This window comes from Electrona antarctica (genome assembly GCF_951216825.1).
Source record: "Electrona antarctica genome assembly, chromosome: 4".
NCBI lineage: Eukaryota > Metazoa > Chordata > Actinopteri > Myctophiformes > Myctophidae > Electrona > Electrona antarctica.
This window is the reverse complement of record NC_136809.1, coordinates 25,047,967-25,068,817: the sequence shown is the minus strand read 5'-3', so window position 1 is coordinate 25,068,817 and position 20,851 is coordinate 25,047,967. Positions and strand designations below refer to the sequence as shown.

The following is a 20,851-nucleotide window of genomic DNA, read 5'->3' as shown; positions in this document are numbered from 1 at the left end:
AGGGGCACTTTATCTAGTTGGAGTATATTTTCTACCCAGGCCACCCAGGACTCCCTCACGGACATTGATCTATACACTGGCTCTGTTTTGGATTACATCAACAGATGTATAAACAATGTCACTTCACACAAGAAAATAAAAACATTCCCCAATCAGAAGCCTTGGATGAATGCTGAGGTCCGCCTTCTGCTAAAGGCACGAGATGCTGCTTTTAGGGCTGGTGACACAGAGGCCTACAGCTCTGCCAGGGCTAACCTGAAGAAGGGCATCTGGAGGGCCAAATATGCCCATAAACTGCGGATAGAGGAGCACTTCAACAACTCTGACTCTCGGCGCATGTGGCAAGGCATTCAGGCACTCATAGCTTACAAACCCCATAACTCCACCCCTTCTCCCAGCAGCTCCTCTCTGCCCGACGAGCTGAACCATTTCTACGCTCGCTTTGACCGGGACAACAAGGAGACTGCCACCAAAACCAGAGTTCCACCAGGTGACCATCCTCTCACACTCTCCACCAGTGAGGTGTACACCACACTGAGTAGGGTGAATGCACGGAAGGCTGCGGGCCCTGACGGCATTCCTGGTCGTGTATTGAGGGCATGCGCTGAGCAGCTGGCAGGAGTTTTCTGTAATATATTCAACCTCTCTCTGTCCCAGGCAATCATTCAAGTCTGTCTCAAAACGGCTACCATCGTCCAGTACCAAAGCATTCTACAGAAACATGCTTGAATGACTTCCGCCCTGTGGCACTCACCCCCATCATCACCAAGTGCCTCGAGAGGCTGGTACTGGCTCACCTGAAAACCTGCCTACCCCCGACCCTGGACCCTCATCAGTATGCCTACCGTCACAGGTCAACTGAGGATGCCATCTCCACTGCAATACACACTGCCCTGACTCACCTGGAACTCACCAACACCTATGTAAGGATGCTGTTCATCGATTTCAGCTCCGCATTCAACACCATCATCCCCTCTAACGGACCAAACTTCACCACCTTGGCATCAGCACCACACTCTGCAACTGGATTCTGGACTTTCTGACCAACAGACCCCAGTCTGTTAGGTTGGATAATCACACCTCCTCCACCCTGACACTGAACACCGGTGTACCACAAGGCTGTGTGCTACTACTCCCTCTTCACCTTTGACTGCGTTCCGGTGCATGGTTCCAACACCATTATCAAGTTCGCGGATGACACCACGGTGGTAGGCCTGATTAGGAACAACAACGAGTCGGCCTACAGGGAGGAGGTCCAGCACTTGGCGGCGTGGGGCGCTGACAATAATCTGGCTCTCAACACCACGAAGACCAAGGAGCTAATTGTGGACTATAGGAGAACGAACCGCTGTGACCACACCCCGATCCACATCAACGGGGCGGTGGTGGAGCGGGTATCCAGTTTCAAGTTCCTGGGTGTTCACCTCTCTGAGGACCTCTCATGGGCTCTCAACTGCTCCACCCTGTTCAAGAAGGCGCAGCAGCGTCTATATTTCCTAAGGAGACTGAGGAAGGCTCACCTTGATCCCCGGATTTTGGTGAACTTTTACCGCTGCACCATTGAGAGCATCTTGACAAATTGCATCTCAGTGTGGTACAACAGCTGCACAGTGTCTGATCGGAAGGCCCTGCAACGGGTAGTAAAAACTGCCCAGTACATCATTGTCACCCAACTCCCGTCCATTGAGGATCTACAGCGCCAAAGATGTCTGCGTAGGGCGAGAGGCATCCTGAAAGACCCCTCTCACCCAAACCACAGACTCTTTGCCCTTCTTCCATCCGGGAGGCGCTATAGGACTATTGGTTCCCGCACTAGTAGGCTCAGGAACAGCTTATTTCCTGTAGCATCTTATGGCTTGTGTGGGTGGGTGTGCATATATATATGCATACTCCTTATTTATACTTCATTGCTTATTGAGTGGTGTAAACCACTCCTACGACTGGCTTTGTTAGTTTATGTGTCTGTCTGTGCTCAAAAAATGAGCATGGTTGCTACGGTCACCCAGTTCACCCGGGTGTGATTTCATTACGTCAGACATTACGTCAGACCACAGCTGATCAGGCTATATAAGACCTGACACCACTCAGTTCACACGGGTGTGATATTTTTTTTCTATTTATTTCCTATTTATTATATACTACTGTACATACTGTACATTCTGTACATTCATCAACAAGTGTATTTATTTCCATTACTGCATTACTGTATTGCACTCTGGATAGACGCCACTATTCATTTCATTGTCAAAGTATTTCTATACTATGTGCAGTGACAATAAATCTAATCTAATCTAATCTAATCTTATGCATGCTCTCCCTGCACTCTCCATCCTAGGAAGGATCACAACAATAGTCTAGCCTACTGAATGCAAAACGTCTGAGAGCTGTCTGTCTGTGTAGATTAAAATAAACCTGTTCATGTCCCCCCACCCCCCGTGCAGATTGTCCATCGTTTTGCTGTTGACATTTGGATTGGAGCTATAACTGTCTGTTCATTCCATAGGTTCATTCATGCTTTCTTTCTTTGACACCTCTATCTGTGCGCCATAGGCTACTGTACTGTACTGTGCCTCCACCACCTCCCACACGGTGACGTAAGGTGGCCAGGCTGTGACGCCTAGAGTGTGTGGCAGCGACGTAGGCTACGCTGTATTACTTGTTTGTTGTTTGGCTGTGGCGTACGTAATGTCATATTTTCGAAAGGAAAACGGACGGGCGGCGTGTGTGTGTGTGTGTGTGTGTGTGTGTGTGTGTGGACTCTCTGGAGAGCACAGTAGGTTAGATTGTATTTGGTTGTTGTCGATAGCTGCTGCGGCGCGTTGTGGGAGAGCACAGCACTATGCGTGTTGAATCGTCACACGCACCTGCCATACAGAGGAGGAGGATGATGATGGTGGTGGACAACAAAGACTGATCGTTTGCGCTGCTCGAATGATTACCCGGAGACCACGCATTATATTATCTTATCTCTACTACCTACACTTAGCCTACTAATAACACGGAATGTTGTTTATTTAAAAGCTTTCGCTGCGCTGTGCTGAAATCTATCATCTGAGACCAATCTTCCGCACGCCAATCGATCTGTGTGCTTAAATATAGGTAGCTTACCTTGGAAGTGGAACGGTTTAATTATAATATATCGACGTTCAGTTGTGCGTCTTTTTTTTGTACGCTCGGACTTTGCACACAAAATATCGGGGCCTTTAGACGTGTGCTACAGCGGACTATATGCGTGCCAGTGCCATTATGTATCTACAACTAAACCTGAAATTCCAATAGGTCAATTCTGCGGTCGGGAGTTAGAAATCAATGTGCCCTTATCTTAATTAACGAGAATAATGTGGGTCAATCCAGAAGACGTGCTACTGGCCGGAGCGCTGTGGATCACAGAACGAGCCAACCCTTATTTCATACTGCAGAAGCGTAAGGGCCATGGAGATGGTGGTGGAGGACTGGCGGGTGAGTTATATCTTATCATCCCTCTTCTTCTCCTATACCCGCCCTTCTCTAGTCTATGCTGCTATTTTAAGGGTCCGTTTGGTTCCAATTCCAGTCTCAGTTTAGTTAAATATAGCCTCCTCTTTTGTTCATTTGGTTCCATTTGTAGGCCTATGCTGTCGGTCATCATCACATCACTGAGGATTTTGCAGTGTACGGATGCACACGCAACCATGCATTGCAGGAGATTGAGATCATTGAGTGACACTGGTACTACTACTTACTTATAGTTACTCTTGTGTCCAGTCCAGAAGATTGACTTCTGGAGAATCACGTCAATCACGTGTAGGCCTACAACAGTACCAGGTGTGCTTTTATAGTGAACAGTATAGTGTCCCCTTCAAGAGTCTGATTCCTGTTATTGGAATGACAATTATTGGCCTATTTGTCATGTGACAGTTTGCTGAGCAAAATACTAATTTAGTTCTCACATTATATTCAAAGTAGTAGTAGTGCTTCACTAGCTCTGGTCCATAGCCCTAATGCCCTTTGCTGCCGGCATTAGAGCTATGGACCAGAGCTAGTGCTTCACCAACAAAGATTTCTTAAACAGATTACATTGCCATGTAGCCCCTATAGGTTTTAACTTGTGTGTGTGTCTGTCTGTCTGTCTGTCGCTATTCACAATTTTTCGAAATTGGCCTTGTGGTTGAGCTATAACAGGTCACTTCAGCCATTGTTTTTTTATGTTTGTTTTTTGGGGGAGGGTGATTGATTGATTGAAAAATGTATTAACAGTTTGCAGAATTACAGTACAATTCAAGCACAACTCAATACAAAGACTGTTAACTGTGAGTGGACGACCCAATAAAGCATTATACTTGTTTACAAGAGGGTCCACCTTGTTCAATTCATCAAAACATTTAGAGATTCAGATTTTACGGGGGCCAGTTTCGAATTGCAGCCGTCGGTAGGTGCCCTTTGAGAGCGGATTTGAAGGAGTCAAGGGATTCGCATGTCTTAATGACTGTTGGTAGGGCGTTCCACATTTTGGTGGCATAGGAGCGAAAATAATTTAGTCCCTTGTTTGAGCCGAATCTGGGTTGCACATGGTTTGTTGCACTCCCTCTGGTGTTGTGGGTGTGGACTTCGTTAACATTAAGGAAGTATTTGGACAGGTACATGGCCCATGGGTATCTTGGTGGTGTATCGAATCTTGTGGACCAGACCCATTGCAAGATGCTGTACTCTGTCTTCAACCCTAAGCCATTCCAGCCTGTCAAAGTGGGCAGGGGTGAGGTGGGTTCAGGGGGTGAGGCCAAGTAGGAGCCTGACACGTTTGTTTTGGGAAGTCTGGAGCCTTGTTTTAAGGGCCTTTGAGGTGCTGTGGTACCAAGAGGTGCATGCATAGTCGAAGAAACCTTGTACGAGGGTGTTTTTGTTGACCAGTGAGGAGATCCTGTAAAGGAATCTTGTTCTTTGGTTGACTTTTTTGATTACGTTGGTGGCCATTTTATCACCGGAAAAATTTGCCTCCAGGATGGAACCTAGGTATAGGTCATTTCATCTTTTCGTGTGATAATATTCTCACCCACTCTAACCAGGAAGCCATCTGCCTTGCTGAGATTACTATTAGATCCAAAGAGAATTGATTCAGTTTTTCCCAGGTGTAAAGATAGTTTGTTATCAGCGAGCCAGGTGCAGATTCTACTGAGTTCAGAGCTGAGGGCCTTTTCAACCTGCAGTAGGCCTATGCCTGTATTGATAGGACAGTAGATTGACAAGAAATGCACACTGGGCAAGACCTAGCCAATTGAGTGGTTTAACGGAAAGCTGAATTTGGGTGGAATTACCGCCCATGGAAATCATGTTGATGCTTTACAAATCTGTTTACATTCTTCGTGAATGAAGTGTTGTGATTGGTCGAAGAATTACATATCCAGGGGAAATTACCTCCCAACAGATGTTCCGGTTCCCGGCCCGACACTTCTGGCAGAACACTCTTCTTATGTCGTTAGTCGTTACCAGGCTTTTCTCTTCACAGATGAGTAAAGCTGGGAACGAGGCTACAGGAAATTGGGATTGTGATGGGGTGTGACACGCAGAATAGGTCGTCGTGACCCGAACCCGCGACATGCTGTCAACCTGACATTGCAGTTTAAGGTGCTCAGAAAAACCATGCCGGCGGCCCAGGCCGGCCCCAGCCATGTGTGCCTGATTCGATTTTCAGCCATTTCTCATTTTCTTCAAAACCTTACTTTTTGTTAGTACTACTACAAAATTGGTACACATTACCTGTGCACTGTGTGCATTCATTTGATCAAGAATTTTCATAATCTGGGATGCCGATGCGGTGCATGCGACTGTGTGTATATCTATCTATATATATGCCCTGGTGTTGGCAACCCAGCTGTACTCCAAGGTTATGCCCCCTTTCACAAGTTTTATAAAACAATTAAAGATAAGTGCTAGGTAGGGATTGTATAGGCGTTAGAGTCAGAGAGTGCATTTGACCTGTAACTACTAATGTAGTTTTAACATAATCTATTATCATAACTTGATGTCCTTGAGGCTGCCCTGTAAGCCTATGCATGGCAAGTTCATACATTTGGAACACTATCTATTCTGCACTTCTGCTAGTACTTCTGCTACTCTGTTTGTTGCTGCTCATGCTGAATCATCCCCTTCCTTTCTTGCACTTATCTCCGCCTTCGCCTTGGGCATAATGCATCCAAAAGTTTAAAAAAAAAGAAGAGAACAAAAAGGTTATGGGAATCAATTAATCCAGTGAGATTTGTCTTGTACACCTTGACCCGTATTCAGTCTGTCTGTTTAATTCATGGTGCAGAGACGGCCGATAGACAATTCCAATATTAGATTGCCTCAAGATGTGATGTCTATGAGGTTTTAAGAATACTCTAGATTCAGAATATGTGATAAAAAAGTAAGGATAGTGCTCGTTTATGAAGATACTGGCAAAGTTTAGTATGCACTATATGAACCATACACAATGATGTCACTTTTAGAAAAGTATTGTTACATGTTCAGTCATTTAGTGGTACAGTCGATGAACCAATCTGTTTTACTTTTAAATAAACCGAGGATGAGCTGAAATCTTGAAATCGACTTTGTCAACTGAACCAAATAGAATAATAAATGTCCCGCTTTGTCACTGGCTAAAATTACCCCTTCTCACACTGGCAATCACAATAGCTCCATAACTATCCCTCACATGTTGCCTGCCTCCCTCCGTTGAAGATGCGACTGTAGCAATACAAAATCCACTGAGTGGTGCGACGGGGTGATGTCATTGTTATGTAAATGGAGGAGCGGACTCTCTCTGTGTGCCAGTTGGCACTGGCACTGCCCAGAAACACTTCTTCCAGGGGATGATACAGAGGGAAGAGCTTATAATAGGTCAACTAATAAGGCCAAGCTTTAAATAAGTTGTGTGGGTGTCCAAGTTAACTAAGGGCCCATGACATTTATTTCTGATGCACAGCTCAGGCAGACACTTAGCTTCTTAACACGTATGTGTGATACAATTTGAATTTACCACCTAACGTGCCATTCCATACTTTTCAAATGTGTTATAAATATATTCTGTGTTAATTAAAATAAACAAACACCAACTGAATGCAGTGCCAAATAGAAGCTGTTAAGAATTCATGGTTCACACTTCAGCAGCCTCATAATGTTTAAGCATGCCAATTTACCTGAACATTTAATATAGTACATTCCACAATGACAAGGATTTGGTTCTTGCAAAGAATTCTAATTTTCTTCTGAAAATGTTATTGGTTATTTGGTGTTGTCTGTCACCGGACACATGCATGTGATTGGGTTTGGAATACTCGAGAGATGAAGTAAAATTGCATCTTGATATTGAGCTTCGACCTAGGCATAAGCATAATTAAAAATTCTGCGTGACACCTCTTCAAATGGTCAAGTGCTCAGAGTTAAAAATGTCACCATCATGACAGTAATTTTCTTATCTGACATTTCACAATGCAGAGAGCAATCTTGTTTGTCTGGCTGTAACTGAACTACATTTTTTCCATATAATCAATGCTCATCTCAGGTATTGCTTTCTCTCTTTAACTGTTCATACTTTTCACAGTGGGGACAACATTGTTATTATCTACTACACAACTGGTGTATTTTATCAAATTACTTATGGCAGTGTGATGTTAAAGTGGTAAACACACTGCAGCTGTGGATGCAGCGAAACGTGAACAAAATGGACACGTGATGATTCAAGAAGAGATCAGCTTGCTGTTATTTGAAACCATATTGATTTTTCTTTTGTATCAGGGGACAGAATATGGACCTTTGTGTGCTCCATGGATGGAAACATCCTATATCACCAAATGCTGTCTCACAAGAAGAATATAGGCTGTGAGAGAAGAACATTTACTATAACACTATATTTACTATAAAAACAGGATTGGATAACATAGCAAACAAGTTATAACACGTCAATGTACAATTTTCTCATTTGCAGTTTTTTATTCTGTTATTAAATGGACGAATAACTATACTCTTTTAAAGATGCTGTTTACAACAGTGTTTTGCTTTGCCATAACAATAGGCACTAGGCACTAGCAGCCCTGCCTCTGGTCTTGTTTTCCTGTTTTAGAAAAGCACAAGGCATCACATGAGTTGGAGGCTCCCTCCTCTCTTTGCCTGGAGACTGCTGTTTGTACTGTATGCTTGCTAAGACTGCCTAGTTTAGTTTCTGTCGTTTATTTCATTTGACATGTGCAGTAGGCAGTGCACCCAACTCATACATCATCTATGGAAAGGAAATCATTAACTTGTGCATTGACGATTCTGTATGGTAGGAAATTGATTGTAGGAAATTGATTGTAGAGTTTTTCCCTTGAAGAAACCAGTCTGGCTTTATGAAGGCCAACTCAGGTCTGCGTCTGACATGTGCACATAAACATGAACAGGCTTTGTTTGAAAACCAATGCTGTGTCACAGGAGTTTTTTCTCCTTTGACAAATTGAAATCATTGTGCGATCTAAATTTGTTTGACAACTCTGTTCCAAAAGAACATTTTGTTTACGTTTTATTGTTATATTGGTTTATTGATTTTACTGTAACACACGCACACATGCACACACACGCACACGTATAATGTATTTTTTGTTTCTTGATTAACTATTTGCGACTAACCCACAGGCATATTCACAGCTGTGAAGGAACTGTCAGCGACAGTCTATTTATAATGTAGCTTTACTTTGGGGGGAGGGGGGGGATTTGCACCCTCAGTTCACACGGGTGTGATTTTCTGTTGTGGACATAGGTTGTGGGTTCATCAACTATAATTGTGTGACTGATTTGCATATATTATTGCATAAATTAATTACTGGTTCAGAGGGTAGCCTATACAGTACTGTCCTGAGTCCTGACTGCATGTTGAACACAACGTTTTGATTTATCTATTTGTCTGTCTGTCTGTCCGTCTGTGCCAGCCAGCCAGCCAGCCAGCCAGCCAGTATCTGTTTTGCTTTCTAGCATACAGCAGTTATTCACAACAGCAGCCGGGAAAAACCCTTCCAATGCATTATGGCACTCCATTATCTCTCTGTCTGGTCCATTAGATTAGATAGAGGCTGCTGTTGCTTATCTCAGGTGACTTCATCCTCACTCACCTTCGCAGCACATCGATCAGTCACACACTGTATGTATGCGAACAACATCAGCACACTGTTGAGTGTTGAGCAGAGCACTGAGTAAGGAGGTACACCACTGCTAGATGTCTGATTGGTGTTATTTGAGTTCTGGATGTTTAACTTGCACAATGCCGTTGAAGTTTCCCACTTTTTGTTGATATTGTTTTCCAACATGACAGAGGAAAATGTCTCTGTACTGAGAATTATCATGAATGACAGAGAGCCCGTGCTATGTGATGGCTTATAAAAACATTTAGAGGTTTCGGGAACATTTCAGAGAACACAGAGGAGGAATATTGATTGGGGTGGCACATTCTTTAATACATCACGGACATGGACATTAATATAATGATATACTATTCATCAAGCTTTATAGGCAACTCATACTAATCAGTTTCTCTCTGGATACTATTTTGTACTTGTGCTCTACATAATGGAGTAATTCAATTCTGTCTGGTTTTGTGAATAATAACTGCATATAATATACTTCAGTCTTTGTCTGTGACACCACCGTCTCAGTCAAACCAGTTCACTCATTCTATTCTGGGTTCTTCCCACAGGTCTGCTGGTGGGGACCCTGGACGTGGTCCTAGACTCCAGCGCTCGAGTTGCTCCATATAGGATCCTGTACCAGACACCAGACTCCTTAGGTTACTGGATCATTGCTCATGGTATGAAACCCCACTTTTTCTTCTCCTCTAAGTTATAGCTCTAATGTCACTATTATCGACATATTGTGAGCATTGTGCGACACAATCATATGACAAAGTATAATTCAGGCTTGAATCAGATAGTAAATCAGGTTAGGATCACAGGAATATTGTCTGGGCATGCTGTACTAGCTCTGGTCCTTGTATGCTTCCTGATTTTGGTTGTTAAATATAGTCATTGAATGCAGTACCACTGATTATGTCCGATGTAACTGCCTGTTTTCAAGCATCCATTTGCCTTTCCTAAGAGCCGATGTGTAAGAAAGATGGTAGTCCAAGATGGAAAAATTGACATACTCACTCAGATCCCAGGAAGAAAAGTTCTTCTGGATTTGGACTAAATGGACTGAATATATCGCACCTGTCCGATCAGACTTTTGCTGAATAAGGGAAAACAAAGTATTGTGTTGCTATCGCTCGTCCCATGCCTCTCTCTACTCTTTCCATGCTGCACTTGGAGCTTCTGTTTCTCAAATCCGCCATTAGTCACAGTGTGCACACTGTGAGCGCCTTAAATATGTATTTGTCTTCCGAAGTGTTTATATTGTAACCTCGACACAGCATAACTTCGGAAATGATCCCATAACATCCACGTTGTGTTCAGTCATCACGCCTAGATTACAACAGAAAGAAACAACTAGAAAACATCCTTTTAAAACGTGCCACAAACAGGAATTGGAGTCCTTTGTTTACTTCTTCCCATTGACTACGGCCGATCGCGTGACACGCACGTCGATGCACTACAAGGCATCCTGGTTTACAGGTGCATGATGGGAAGCCAGAACGTCCGCGTTGTGTTCAATCCCGGCGGATGCAGCCTTGATTCAGAGAAAACAGCCTTACAAAATGTGTTATTGGCTCTGGCCGATCACATGATGACACACGCGTCAACGCAGTGCAAGGCATGCTGGTAGATGTGAGGGTCGCGCAGACATGGCCAAAGCATGCGGGGGTCCCCAGCCAAAAACGTTGTAAACCCCTGGTATAAGGGACCACAGCAGTACAGGACAGGACATATTATTTAGCGCAATTTCAGGGCAAATTGTTAAATTGGACTGTACGTATACGTATATGTCATTCATCATGTTCATTCAGCATCAACAAATCCACATTTCAATCACAATGTACAATATTGCATTTAATTGGTTCCCCGCTGTGCCAACTGTACCAAATAAAAACATGGTTTTCATTACCTCTACGTCTGAAATGGAAGCTAGCCTACATAAGTGCTGCCTGGTCCTAAAATGGTAGTAGCTCACTTCCTCTGTTTCTCCTCCTTTCCTTGCTGTCTTTCACTCACTACATTCCTTTCTCCCCTTCCTCTATCCCTCTCTCCATCCCTCTCGCTACCCAACCTTCACAGCCCATAACACCCTGAGCCCAGAGAGACAAAATGAGAGAGAGGGGAGTAGTCTGTCAGTCAGGGCTGGTGCAGGGAATGGGAAGGATGATGACTCACAGCAGCCTGCCTTAATTTAATCGGTTCCTGTTGTTATCCCCCACTTTAAACCGTTGCTAACCACTAAGAATTATCAGTTATTGTTTCCATTTTAACTCGTTATAAAACTCATAATGGAATCACAGTAACTTCTATACTTTACCATATTGACAAATACAAACGCCACGTTGTTTCACATACTGTATTGAAAGGATCATCAGATTCAATCTACACCTAAAACCTCCTGTGCCATAGAAGCTGTTAGCAGCATACCCAAGTGGTTAAGTCTTACTTAAATGTTCTGCATTGAGTGCAAAGCATATTGATGCTTCTGGTTGCTGCCCGTATCCAATTCAAAACACGACTGTGGCTCAAGAGGTAGAGCAGGTCGTCCAATGATCCATGGGTCGGCGGTTCGAATCCCGGCTCCTCCTGTCTACATGTCGAAGTGTCCTTGGGCAAGACACTGAACCCCAAATTGCTCCCGATGTGCTGGTTGGTACCTTGCATGGCTTCCGCAGCAATCGGTGTATGAATGTGTGTGTGAATGGGTGAATGTAATGCACAATCTATGTAAAGCGCCTTGGATAAAGGCGCTATATAAATGCACCATTTACCATTTTAAAACACTGGTGATGACCTACAAAGCAGTCATGGGCATGACACTCCACATTATCTTCAGTACATGATCCACCCTTGCACCCCTTTCCACACCGGCTAACACAGAATGTCTGTCCCTCCGTTCCCTACGACACCATGCACAATGCTCGGAGCGTCCCAGACTATTCTAATGTCTGTCCCTCCGTTCCCTACGACACCATGCACAATGCTCGGAGCGTCCCAGACTATTCTAATGTCTGTCCCTCTGTTCCCTACGACACCACAATGCTCAGAGCGTCCCTCCGTTCCCTACGACACCACAATGCTCAGAGCGTCCCTCCGTTCCCTACGACACCACAATGCTCAGAGCGTCCCTCCGTTCCCTACGACACCACAATGCTCAGAGCGTCCCTCCGTTCCCTACGACACCACAATGCTCAGAGCGTCCCTCCGTTCCCTACGACACCACAATGCTCAGAGCGTCCCTCCGTTCCCTACGACACCACAATGCTCAGAGCGTCCCTCCGTTCCCTACGACACCACAATGCTCAGAGCGTCCCAGACTATTCTAATGTCTGTCCCTCCGTTCCCTACGACACCACAATGCTCAGAGCGTCCCAGACTATTCTCCGTTCCCTACGACACCACAATGCTCAGAGCGTCCCAGACTATTCTAATGTCTGTCCCTCCGTTCCCTACGACACCCCTCCGTTCCCTACGACACCCCTCCGTTCCCTACGACACCCCTCCGTTCCCTACGACACCCCTCCGTTCCCTACGACACCCCTCCGTTCCCTACGACACCCCTCCGTTCCCTACGACACCCCTCCGTTCCCTACGACACCAGAATGCTCAGAGCGTCCCAGACTATTCTCTAATGTCTGTCCCTCCGTTCCCTACGACACCACAATGCTCAGAGCGTCCCAGACTATTCTCCGTTCCCTACGACACCACAATGCTCAGAGCGTCCCAGACTATTCTCCGTTCCCTACGACACCACAATGCTCAGAGCGTCCCAGACTATTCTCCGTTCCCTACGACACCACAATGCTCAGAGCGTCCCAGACTATTCTCCGTTCCCTACGACACCACAATGCTCAGAGCGTCCCAGACTATTCTAATGTCTGTCCCTCCGTTCCCTACGACACCACAATGCTCAGAGCGTCCCAGACTATTCTCCGTTCCCTACGACACCACAATGCTCAGAGCGTCCCAGACTATTCTAATGTATGTCCCTCCGTTCCCTACGACACCCCTCCGTTCCCTACGACACCCCTCCGTTCCCTACGACACCCCTCCGTTCCCTACGACACCAGAATGCTCAGAGCGTCCCAGACTATTCTCTAATGTCTGTCCCTCCGTTCCCTACGACACCACAATGCTCAGAGCGTCCCAGACTATTCTCCGTTCCCTACGACACCACAATGCTCAGAGCGTCCCAGACTATTCTCCGTTCCCTACGACACCACAATGCTCAGAGCGTCCCAGACTATTCTCCGTTCCCTACGACACCACAATGCTCAGAGCGTCCCAGACTATTCTCCGTTCCCTACGACACCACAATGCTCAGAGCGTCCCAGACTATTCTAATGTCTGTCCCTCCGTTCCCTACGACACCACAATGCTCAGAGCGTCCCAGACTATTCTAATGTCTGTCCCTCCGTTCCCTACGACACCACAATGCTCAGAGTGTCCCAGACTATTCTAATGTCTGTCCCTCCGTTCCCTACGACACCACAATGCTCAGAGCGTCCCAGACTATTCTCCGTCTTGGCCTCAACTACAGTTTCTGCTTCAGTCTGAAAACCCACCTCGGGTGCCTACATTTGGTATATAGTCTTTTTTTATTGGCCTAAAATATTGTCTATATACATACATTCATGAATCCACTTGCTGACCGGCTGTCAGTATTGAGCAATTTATTTTATAGGGGTTTCTTGTGACCCTACCATTAACATCCTATGGCTGGCAAAAATGTCAAACTTTTCTTTTGCTTTAAGTAGCATGTGACATGTCAAACTAGGGGGTTTTCATGATTCTGAATCCATTCCAAATACAAAATACACTCCTTGGGCTAAAAACAGCCATAGCCACTTGCCCAAATGTGCCCAAAATGTGCATTTGTGCTGACCTCATCACAATTGTCATGATGTCTAGGAGTGTTTTTAGTGCAAAACTACTGCTTGGAATAGAATAGATTCAGAATCATGCTACTTAAAGCATAAGGAAAGTTTGACAATTTTGCCTGCCATAGGATGTTAATGGTAGGGTCACAAGAAACCCGTATAAAAACAAATGCTCAATACTGACAGCTGGTCAGCAAGTGGAGTCATGAATGTATGTATATAGATAATATTTTAGGCCAATAAAAAAGACTATATACCAAATTTCCCACTTTAAACAAAATAAGTCTGTCGGCTGCCGGTTTCATGTTTGTTTTCGTTGCACTTTATAAGTCACCCTGGGAGACGGTCTGAATTGATCTTCATTAGCCTGTTTATAGAGGTCTTTGCTGCCAACTGCTAGACATGGCAGACAACAGAGGTCAAGGTTGAGGGACGGAGCTACTTTGCATTGTAGATATAGTGTTTCTCAACCAGTGAGACAAAACCCCAAAATGGTTCATCAGATGTTCTCAGGGGTTCATGGCTGAAAACAAGATGACATTTGTTGGCCAATCAAATGTTTGTGATACCGTGTTTACTGTGCGTAATTTAAAAGATTCAATCATTGCTTCAAGCACGAAATTACTGTGCGTTACCCAGTGGAAAACTATGCAGGAGAGAGAGCCTGTGTTATAGATCATGCAAACTACTATGCTAGCAAGCTGGTTTAACATGTATTTTTGTACTATAATGTCACTCTGGGTTAGGAACACCAGCTGAGCTAAATGCATAAATTATAAAAGAGATGGTAAATGGTTCACTTCCTTCCCCTCCACCTGTCCCTGCAGGGACGTCCCGTAAAGAGATCACTGAGCACTGGGAGTGGCTGGAGCACAACCTCCTGCAGACGCTCTCCATCTTTGAGAATGAGAATGACATCACGACCTTTGTCAAGGGCAAAGTTCAGGTGACTGTTGAATACATGTTGACTTGGATGTTATTATTCACTTTTAAGCTTGTTTTCCATCCAGAAGTTGCTTTATCAGTCAGTTGGTAGCCTCGATACCCAGGTTTTTCTGGCATAGGAAGCCCACTTCCTCGTTTTTTGCTAACCAATAACAGTGCAGAGGCGCATCGCTCCAAATTTGGTGACGTCAGTGTTCTCCGCTGTTTTCTACCGGGGAGGAGGGGGGCGGGGACGGGTGCTCAGATCAGTGAACCAATAAGATCCACCGCCTGTTTTCGACCGGCACCTGCCCCTCTAGACCAGAAATCATACAGGCTGGGCCAGGCTAGTCAGTTACTAAACTAAAATTGTACTTTAACTTCAGAATTAAAAACACTGTAATAAACAAGGAAAATATTTCAGTGTTCACAGCACATTCATCTTACCATGTGCAATTTCCAATGGAACATTGGTAAAGATTCATGTGTAAACGTAAAGATTTGCTGGATCAAAGACCTCTTGTACACATTCCTTAAGACTACAGAACCCGAGTTACTTAAGTTTTCCTGCGGTTCACGAGTTGCCCGAGTTATGTTTTCATTGTTTAATCCGCGTTTTTAATCAGTTTTTAAGTCATACAGGCAATCCACCGGACAGAGTGAGATAGGAGACGCGTTTTGATGACATCATCACAAAAAGGTCCGTCGCTCTGGCGTGCAAAGGGTTATGGCTTATGGGAAATTGAGTCCCTATTCATTACAATGGAGGGGGTGGAGCGGTGCGCTTCCTCATCCGCGCTGTTGTTGTGATCGCCACTTTGGAATATTTTTCAACACTACAACAAGCAATTAGACCGTTTTTTAAAGTGGATTTTCATGAGAAGCAACTCGGCGGTCGGCGCAGTGGCAGTTCAAAGGTAACTTAAAACATATGCAGTGAAGCCTGAAACACAATCCCACAATCCCGGTGATAAAACTGTTAAACAATTACCCATAATTTGCTGAACCTCTTGTCTAGTGTGAACCACCTACTTACTGTACATCTAAAACAGCTGTGCATCCCTCACCTACAGTAGTACTTAACCTTTCACACCCTCTCTGCTTCTCTTCAGGGCATCATAGCAGAGTACAACAAGAACCACGATGTTAAAGAGGACGATGACACAGACAAGTTCAAGGAGGCCATGGCTAAGTTCCGTAAGCTGTTTGGAATGCCTGAAGAGGAGAAGCTGGTGAACTACTACTCCTGTAGCTATTGGAAGGGCAAGGTGCCGCGGCAGGGCTGGCTTTACCTGAGCATCAACCACGTCTGCTTCTACTCCTACCTGCTAGGGAAAGAGGGTAGGACACACTGCAAATTATCCTATTATGATACCAGTCTCCCATGCATGAATTGCAGACCAGGTCAGCATATCTCCACTAATCATATCAAATATCTGCAGTGACAATGTCTGATGTTAGTCCCTAGGATATGAATTAAAGTCAATATAATTTCAAGTGTGTGCATGCACATACGTGTACATCTAATAGCCCCTCCCCATTCTTCTTCTGTTTGAGGTTGTTGTAGTACTTTAGGAACAAGCCTCTGTGGCAAATTTGTGTAGTTAGATGTTATAGTTAGAAAAGTATTCATGTCAATTTGCTAGATGTAAATTAATTAAATATTAGTCCTTTTGTTTGTGCTGATTTAGCCCCTGAGGGCCCTCTTGTTGAGTGATAATAGGGAGAAGGTGAGAGAACACATAACACTATAGCACCTCATGGCCAGAGGCCCCTGGCCCTGAGAAAGAAACTGCACAAGAAACCTGCCGAGCTGCAGGCACACCAAATGAAATTCGAGTTGAACAATGCATTCTAAAAACATGGCATTTGGCCATTGTGCAAAATAATTGCTGTGTTTTAAGAGAAATTTCTGTTTTGCCTCCACTGTGACCATATGGTTTTCTCACACGATCACTTCAATAAAACACCAATTAGTAAACTGGAGTGAGATCAGTGTATTGGGACATATTTATGAGCCAGTCAATTTGTGTCAATGGGCTAGCAAGGAGAGACGGAATTAAGTTGTTCTCTGTATTTTATCTGTGTCTGACAGCGTATAATAACAGATCCACACAATTATTATCTCCTCCAGGCCAGACGGGCAAAGGCTGGAGATATGTTTTCACACCTGTCCGTCTGTGTGTGTCTGTGTGTCTGTGTGTCCCTCTCGTCGTTCTGTATTTTCCGTCCCCCTTTCCACATGTCTTTGTCTGTAACACCACCCCACCCACTGCCACATCTCTCACATTCTCTCTCTCTTTCTCAGCCAAACTGGTGGTGCGCTGGGCAGACATCACCCAGCTGGAGAAGAGCTCCACCCTGGTGCTGCCCGATGTCATCAAGGTGAGCACGCGCTCCAGCGAGCACGTCTTCTCTGTCTTCCTGAACATCAACGAGACCTTCAAGCTGGCCGAGCAGCTGGCCAACATAGCCATGCGGCAGCTCCTGGACAACAAGGGCTTCGAGCAGGACCGCTCGCTGCCCAAACTCAAGAGGAAGTCCCCCAAGAAGGTGTCTGCACTCAAGAGGTGAGGGTCTTATGCCTGCTTCAGAGATTAACTCATTACTGCCACTAACCCCTGGTGCTGTCGGCTACCGCCACCATAGACAGTGCTCTATTTCACTTGGAAAACAAGACCGTTTCCGGTCCCCCAAAAACAGTTGGCGAGAATCGGCTATAGCTAATGTGATCATCGTCTTCAGAAGCATTCATATTTTAACCGCACGGTAACGATGATTTAGTATTGAGCCGCTAACATCGGTGCGTTGTTCAATCCAGCTCAATCTGAGCTGTAATTCAGAGGGAAAACGGCTATAAATTTCAACGGCCCCAGCATTCTGTGCGGGCCGCCATCTTGGTGAGGGCAAAACGCAGTGAGCTGAGCGTTGCCTAGCGACCAGGATCTCCGCTTTACGGTAAATATTAGCGAGACGATTATGAATTAATAGAAAGGCACAAAACACGTTAAAGGCGTTCCTGGCACCATGGGATTTCATATATAATAAAGAGATATATTAAGGGCTTTTCAAAAGATCTGACCTCCAGATCAAAGAAAACCCGCAGTGAGAACAGATTTGAATTATAGAGTGGCAATAAATGACAAGTACTGCAGATGGTAGAGTAGTTACTCATCAGCTGGTAAAGTCTTAAAACATAACTGCCCACTTAAAGTTCAGCTATAGCTGAATACATTATGGAAAACAGGAACACTGCGGTTTCAGCTGTGTGGTTCCAGTTTAGCATATGCAGCACTCTTTCTGCAAGCATGTTTTAGCTTCACTGTAAAGGAACATCATTCCCATGTGGCGGTATAATCATTTTCCTGCATGTTATCTCAGGGTGCATTGCATACATTTTTCTCTCCGGATAACAAATGGTGGTGAAGATGCCTATAGGCACTGTATCTCATACCAGACTATTACTTATATTTTTTTCTTAATCAGGACTTTGACATCTTTATTGATAACAAAACATATGTAAATTGACATGTTGTCACACCATTATCAAAAGGATGGACGCAGAAAAAGCCACTGGCGTATTTCCATTGTGGTCCTTTCATGTATGTGCAAATTATGTTGTGTTGCATGATGTGATGTGTATGTGTGGAATTGCACTTAAGTCCACGCACCCAAACGTGGTGCAAAGGAACGTTGCAAGTTGTCGGAGTACTCGGTGTGGTACCCTTACCTTTTCCATTACCATATTATGTAAAATAGATGCTAGTCTAAGATGTCCGTATATTATGATGATAACATCGGGATCTTGATATATATGGGAGGGTGTATATCCGTTCTGAACAACCACCTGTCCGACTATATAGCATATACCCAGGTCATCAGTGAGCACTCCATGGTTGAAGTTGAGCGGTCGGGCAGTGGCCGAGTTACAGAGGCACAGCTGTATTTGACTGTACTTCTACCACTTATTTACCTCAGGGATCTGGATGCTAGAGCTAAGAGTGAACGGTACCGAGCCCTGTTCCGTCTACCCAAAGATGAGAAACTGGATGGGCACACGGACTGCACCCTTTGGACCCCCTTCAACAAGATGCACATCCTGGGCCAGATGTTTGTATCGACCAACTACATCTGCTTCACCAGTAAGGAAGAAGGTTTACACAGAGTGTGTAGCCTCATCATCCCGCTACGTGAGGTAAAGCAGTCTTCCTGTCTGTCTCTTTTATTTTATCTGTCTCTATTAATTGATCTGCATGCCTTGCCTGTCTGTCTTCCTGCCCACCTGTCTGTCAGAAGTAAATTCTTTAAATAAAGTGGTCTTTCTCTCCCTTATACTGCTCTCTAGAGCTGAGAGAGCAGAAATGTCCAAACCATGGCAGAGATGGTACAGTAACTACTAATTGGTATGTCTCCATTATCTTCTAGGTCACCATCGTGGAGAAGGCGGACAGCTCCAATGTTCTTCCAAGCCCATTGTCCATCAGCACAAAGAACCGCATGACCTTCCTGTTCGCCAACCTGAAGGATCGTGACTTCCTCGTGCAGAGAATCTCCGACTTCCTGCAGCAAACCACCTCCAAGATCTATCTGGAGAGAGAGCTCACCGGCAGTCTCACCAGCTCCGATGACGAGGCAAGTACAATCTCTATTGTCCCTGAAAGGAAATTTGGGTTGTTCTTGGGACCTCAATTGAAAATGTAGGAAGAGACTGGAATCCCGCACAATGTCTTCACCTACAGAATTGTATTTAAATTAAATTCTGTAAGTGAAGACTTTCCAGTCTTTTCCTACTCTTCCAGTTCATTTATACAACGCACCTGTCCCCCGTAGGTGTGCAATTGTGCATAAGGACTTTTTTCTTCTACCTCAATTGAAAATAAAACAACATAATAATTAATTTCTTTATGATACCGATTCTGATACCTAAACTTGCGTATCGGTCGTCAGTGAGTACCAAATACCAATCTGTACCGGTGCATTTGATGATGAACGTAATGAGCTGTGTCTCCCCTCAGATGTACTCCCAGTCGGGCTCTCTGCTCTCCTCCAGCCCCCAGCGCAGTGTGGGGTCAGAGTGCGAGCGCCAGTTCAACCTTAATGACAACAGTGTGCCGACTGCCACACAGGCTCTCATGACCATGTACCGCCGCCGCTCGCCAGAAGAGTTCAACCCCAAACTGGTGAGTTCAGGATTATGTTTGCGTCGAAACGGTCAAAGGCGTGTAATACGGTCAATTATGATGAGACGCAATCTAATGTAGTGTGACTTCATTTGAAATAATTACACTTTGCACTTCTCTGGTGTCTTGTGCTGAAAACCCTGAAGGTTAATTTACATGAACTCAAGAAGAGGTTAAATTAAATGTGTGTATGCATGCGTAAGTGTATATCCATGTGTAAGCGGATATAGGAGATTCATTGGGGCGCATTTCTGTTCCTGTAAATAAAAGCTACATGGAAAGAAATATTGATTTCTTCCAGGCAGTGCCTATAAACAAAGAGTGGTCAGTCTTTAACCTCAGTAAAGTGTCACTCTGCCCAAGGAAGGACAGTAAATCACTGCTGGACTCACACTCAATAGAGAATACATGAAGCTAGAGAGAGGACATTAGAACACAGAAAATGTATTTCATCAGACAGGTGGTGAACAATGAGAAGCCTGGCACAAAATGTGTGGGGACTTTATGGTTATTGTTACATGTACTGTATTCATGAGAGCCATGCCATGCCATTTATGAAATATGGTGTTGAACTAAAAACATGGGAGAAATTATTGAGATCAACCGTTGATGATTACTCCTGTTGTTGAATGTCCACTCTTAATTCAGGGCTTAATGGTAACATACTACTACTAACAATAATGACAATGACAGTAATAAAGGCATCTTGAAGAGTGCCTAGGATATTTTTTCTTCATACATTAGAAGAAGAAAT

The 20,851-nt window shown here is 44.6% G+C and overlaps 1 protein-coding gene across 1 annotated transcript in view; it reads left to right on the top strand.

Annotated features, from left to right (window-relative positions):
* Positions 1 to 2,634: 2,634 nt before the first annotated feature.
* Positions 2,635 to 20,851, top strand: part of tbc1d9 (TBC1 domain family, member 9 (with GRAM domain)) — a 41,967-nt gene continuing 23,750 nt past the window's right edge. The window contains exons 1-8 of the mRNA XM_079499776.1: positions 2,635 to 3,459; positions 9,680 to 9,790; positions 14,821 to 14,939; positions 16,030 to 16,258; positions 17,226 to 17,487; positions 18,896 to 19,112; positions 19,343 to 19,549; positions 19,933 to 20,097. Coding sequence (XP_079355902.1) covers positions 3,339 to 3,459; positions 9,680 to 9,790; positions 14,821 to 14,939; positions 16,030 to 16,258; positions 17,226 to 17,487; positions 18,896 to 19,112; positions 19,343 to 19,549; positions 19,933 to 20,097 — 1,431 coding nt within the window. The 5' untranslated portion in view covers positions 2,635 to 3,338. The remainder of the gene's footprint in view (positions 3,460 to 9,679; positions 9,791 to 14,820; positions 14,940 to 16,029; positions 16,259 to 17,225; positions 17,488 to 18,895; positions 19,113 to 19,342; positions 19,550 to 19,932; positions 20,098 to 20,851) is intronic.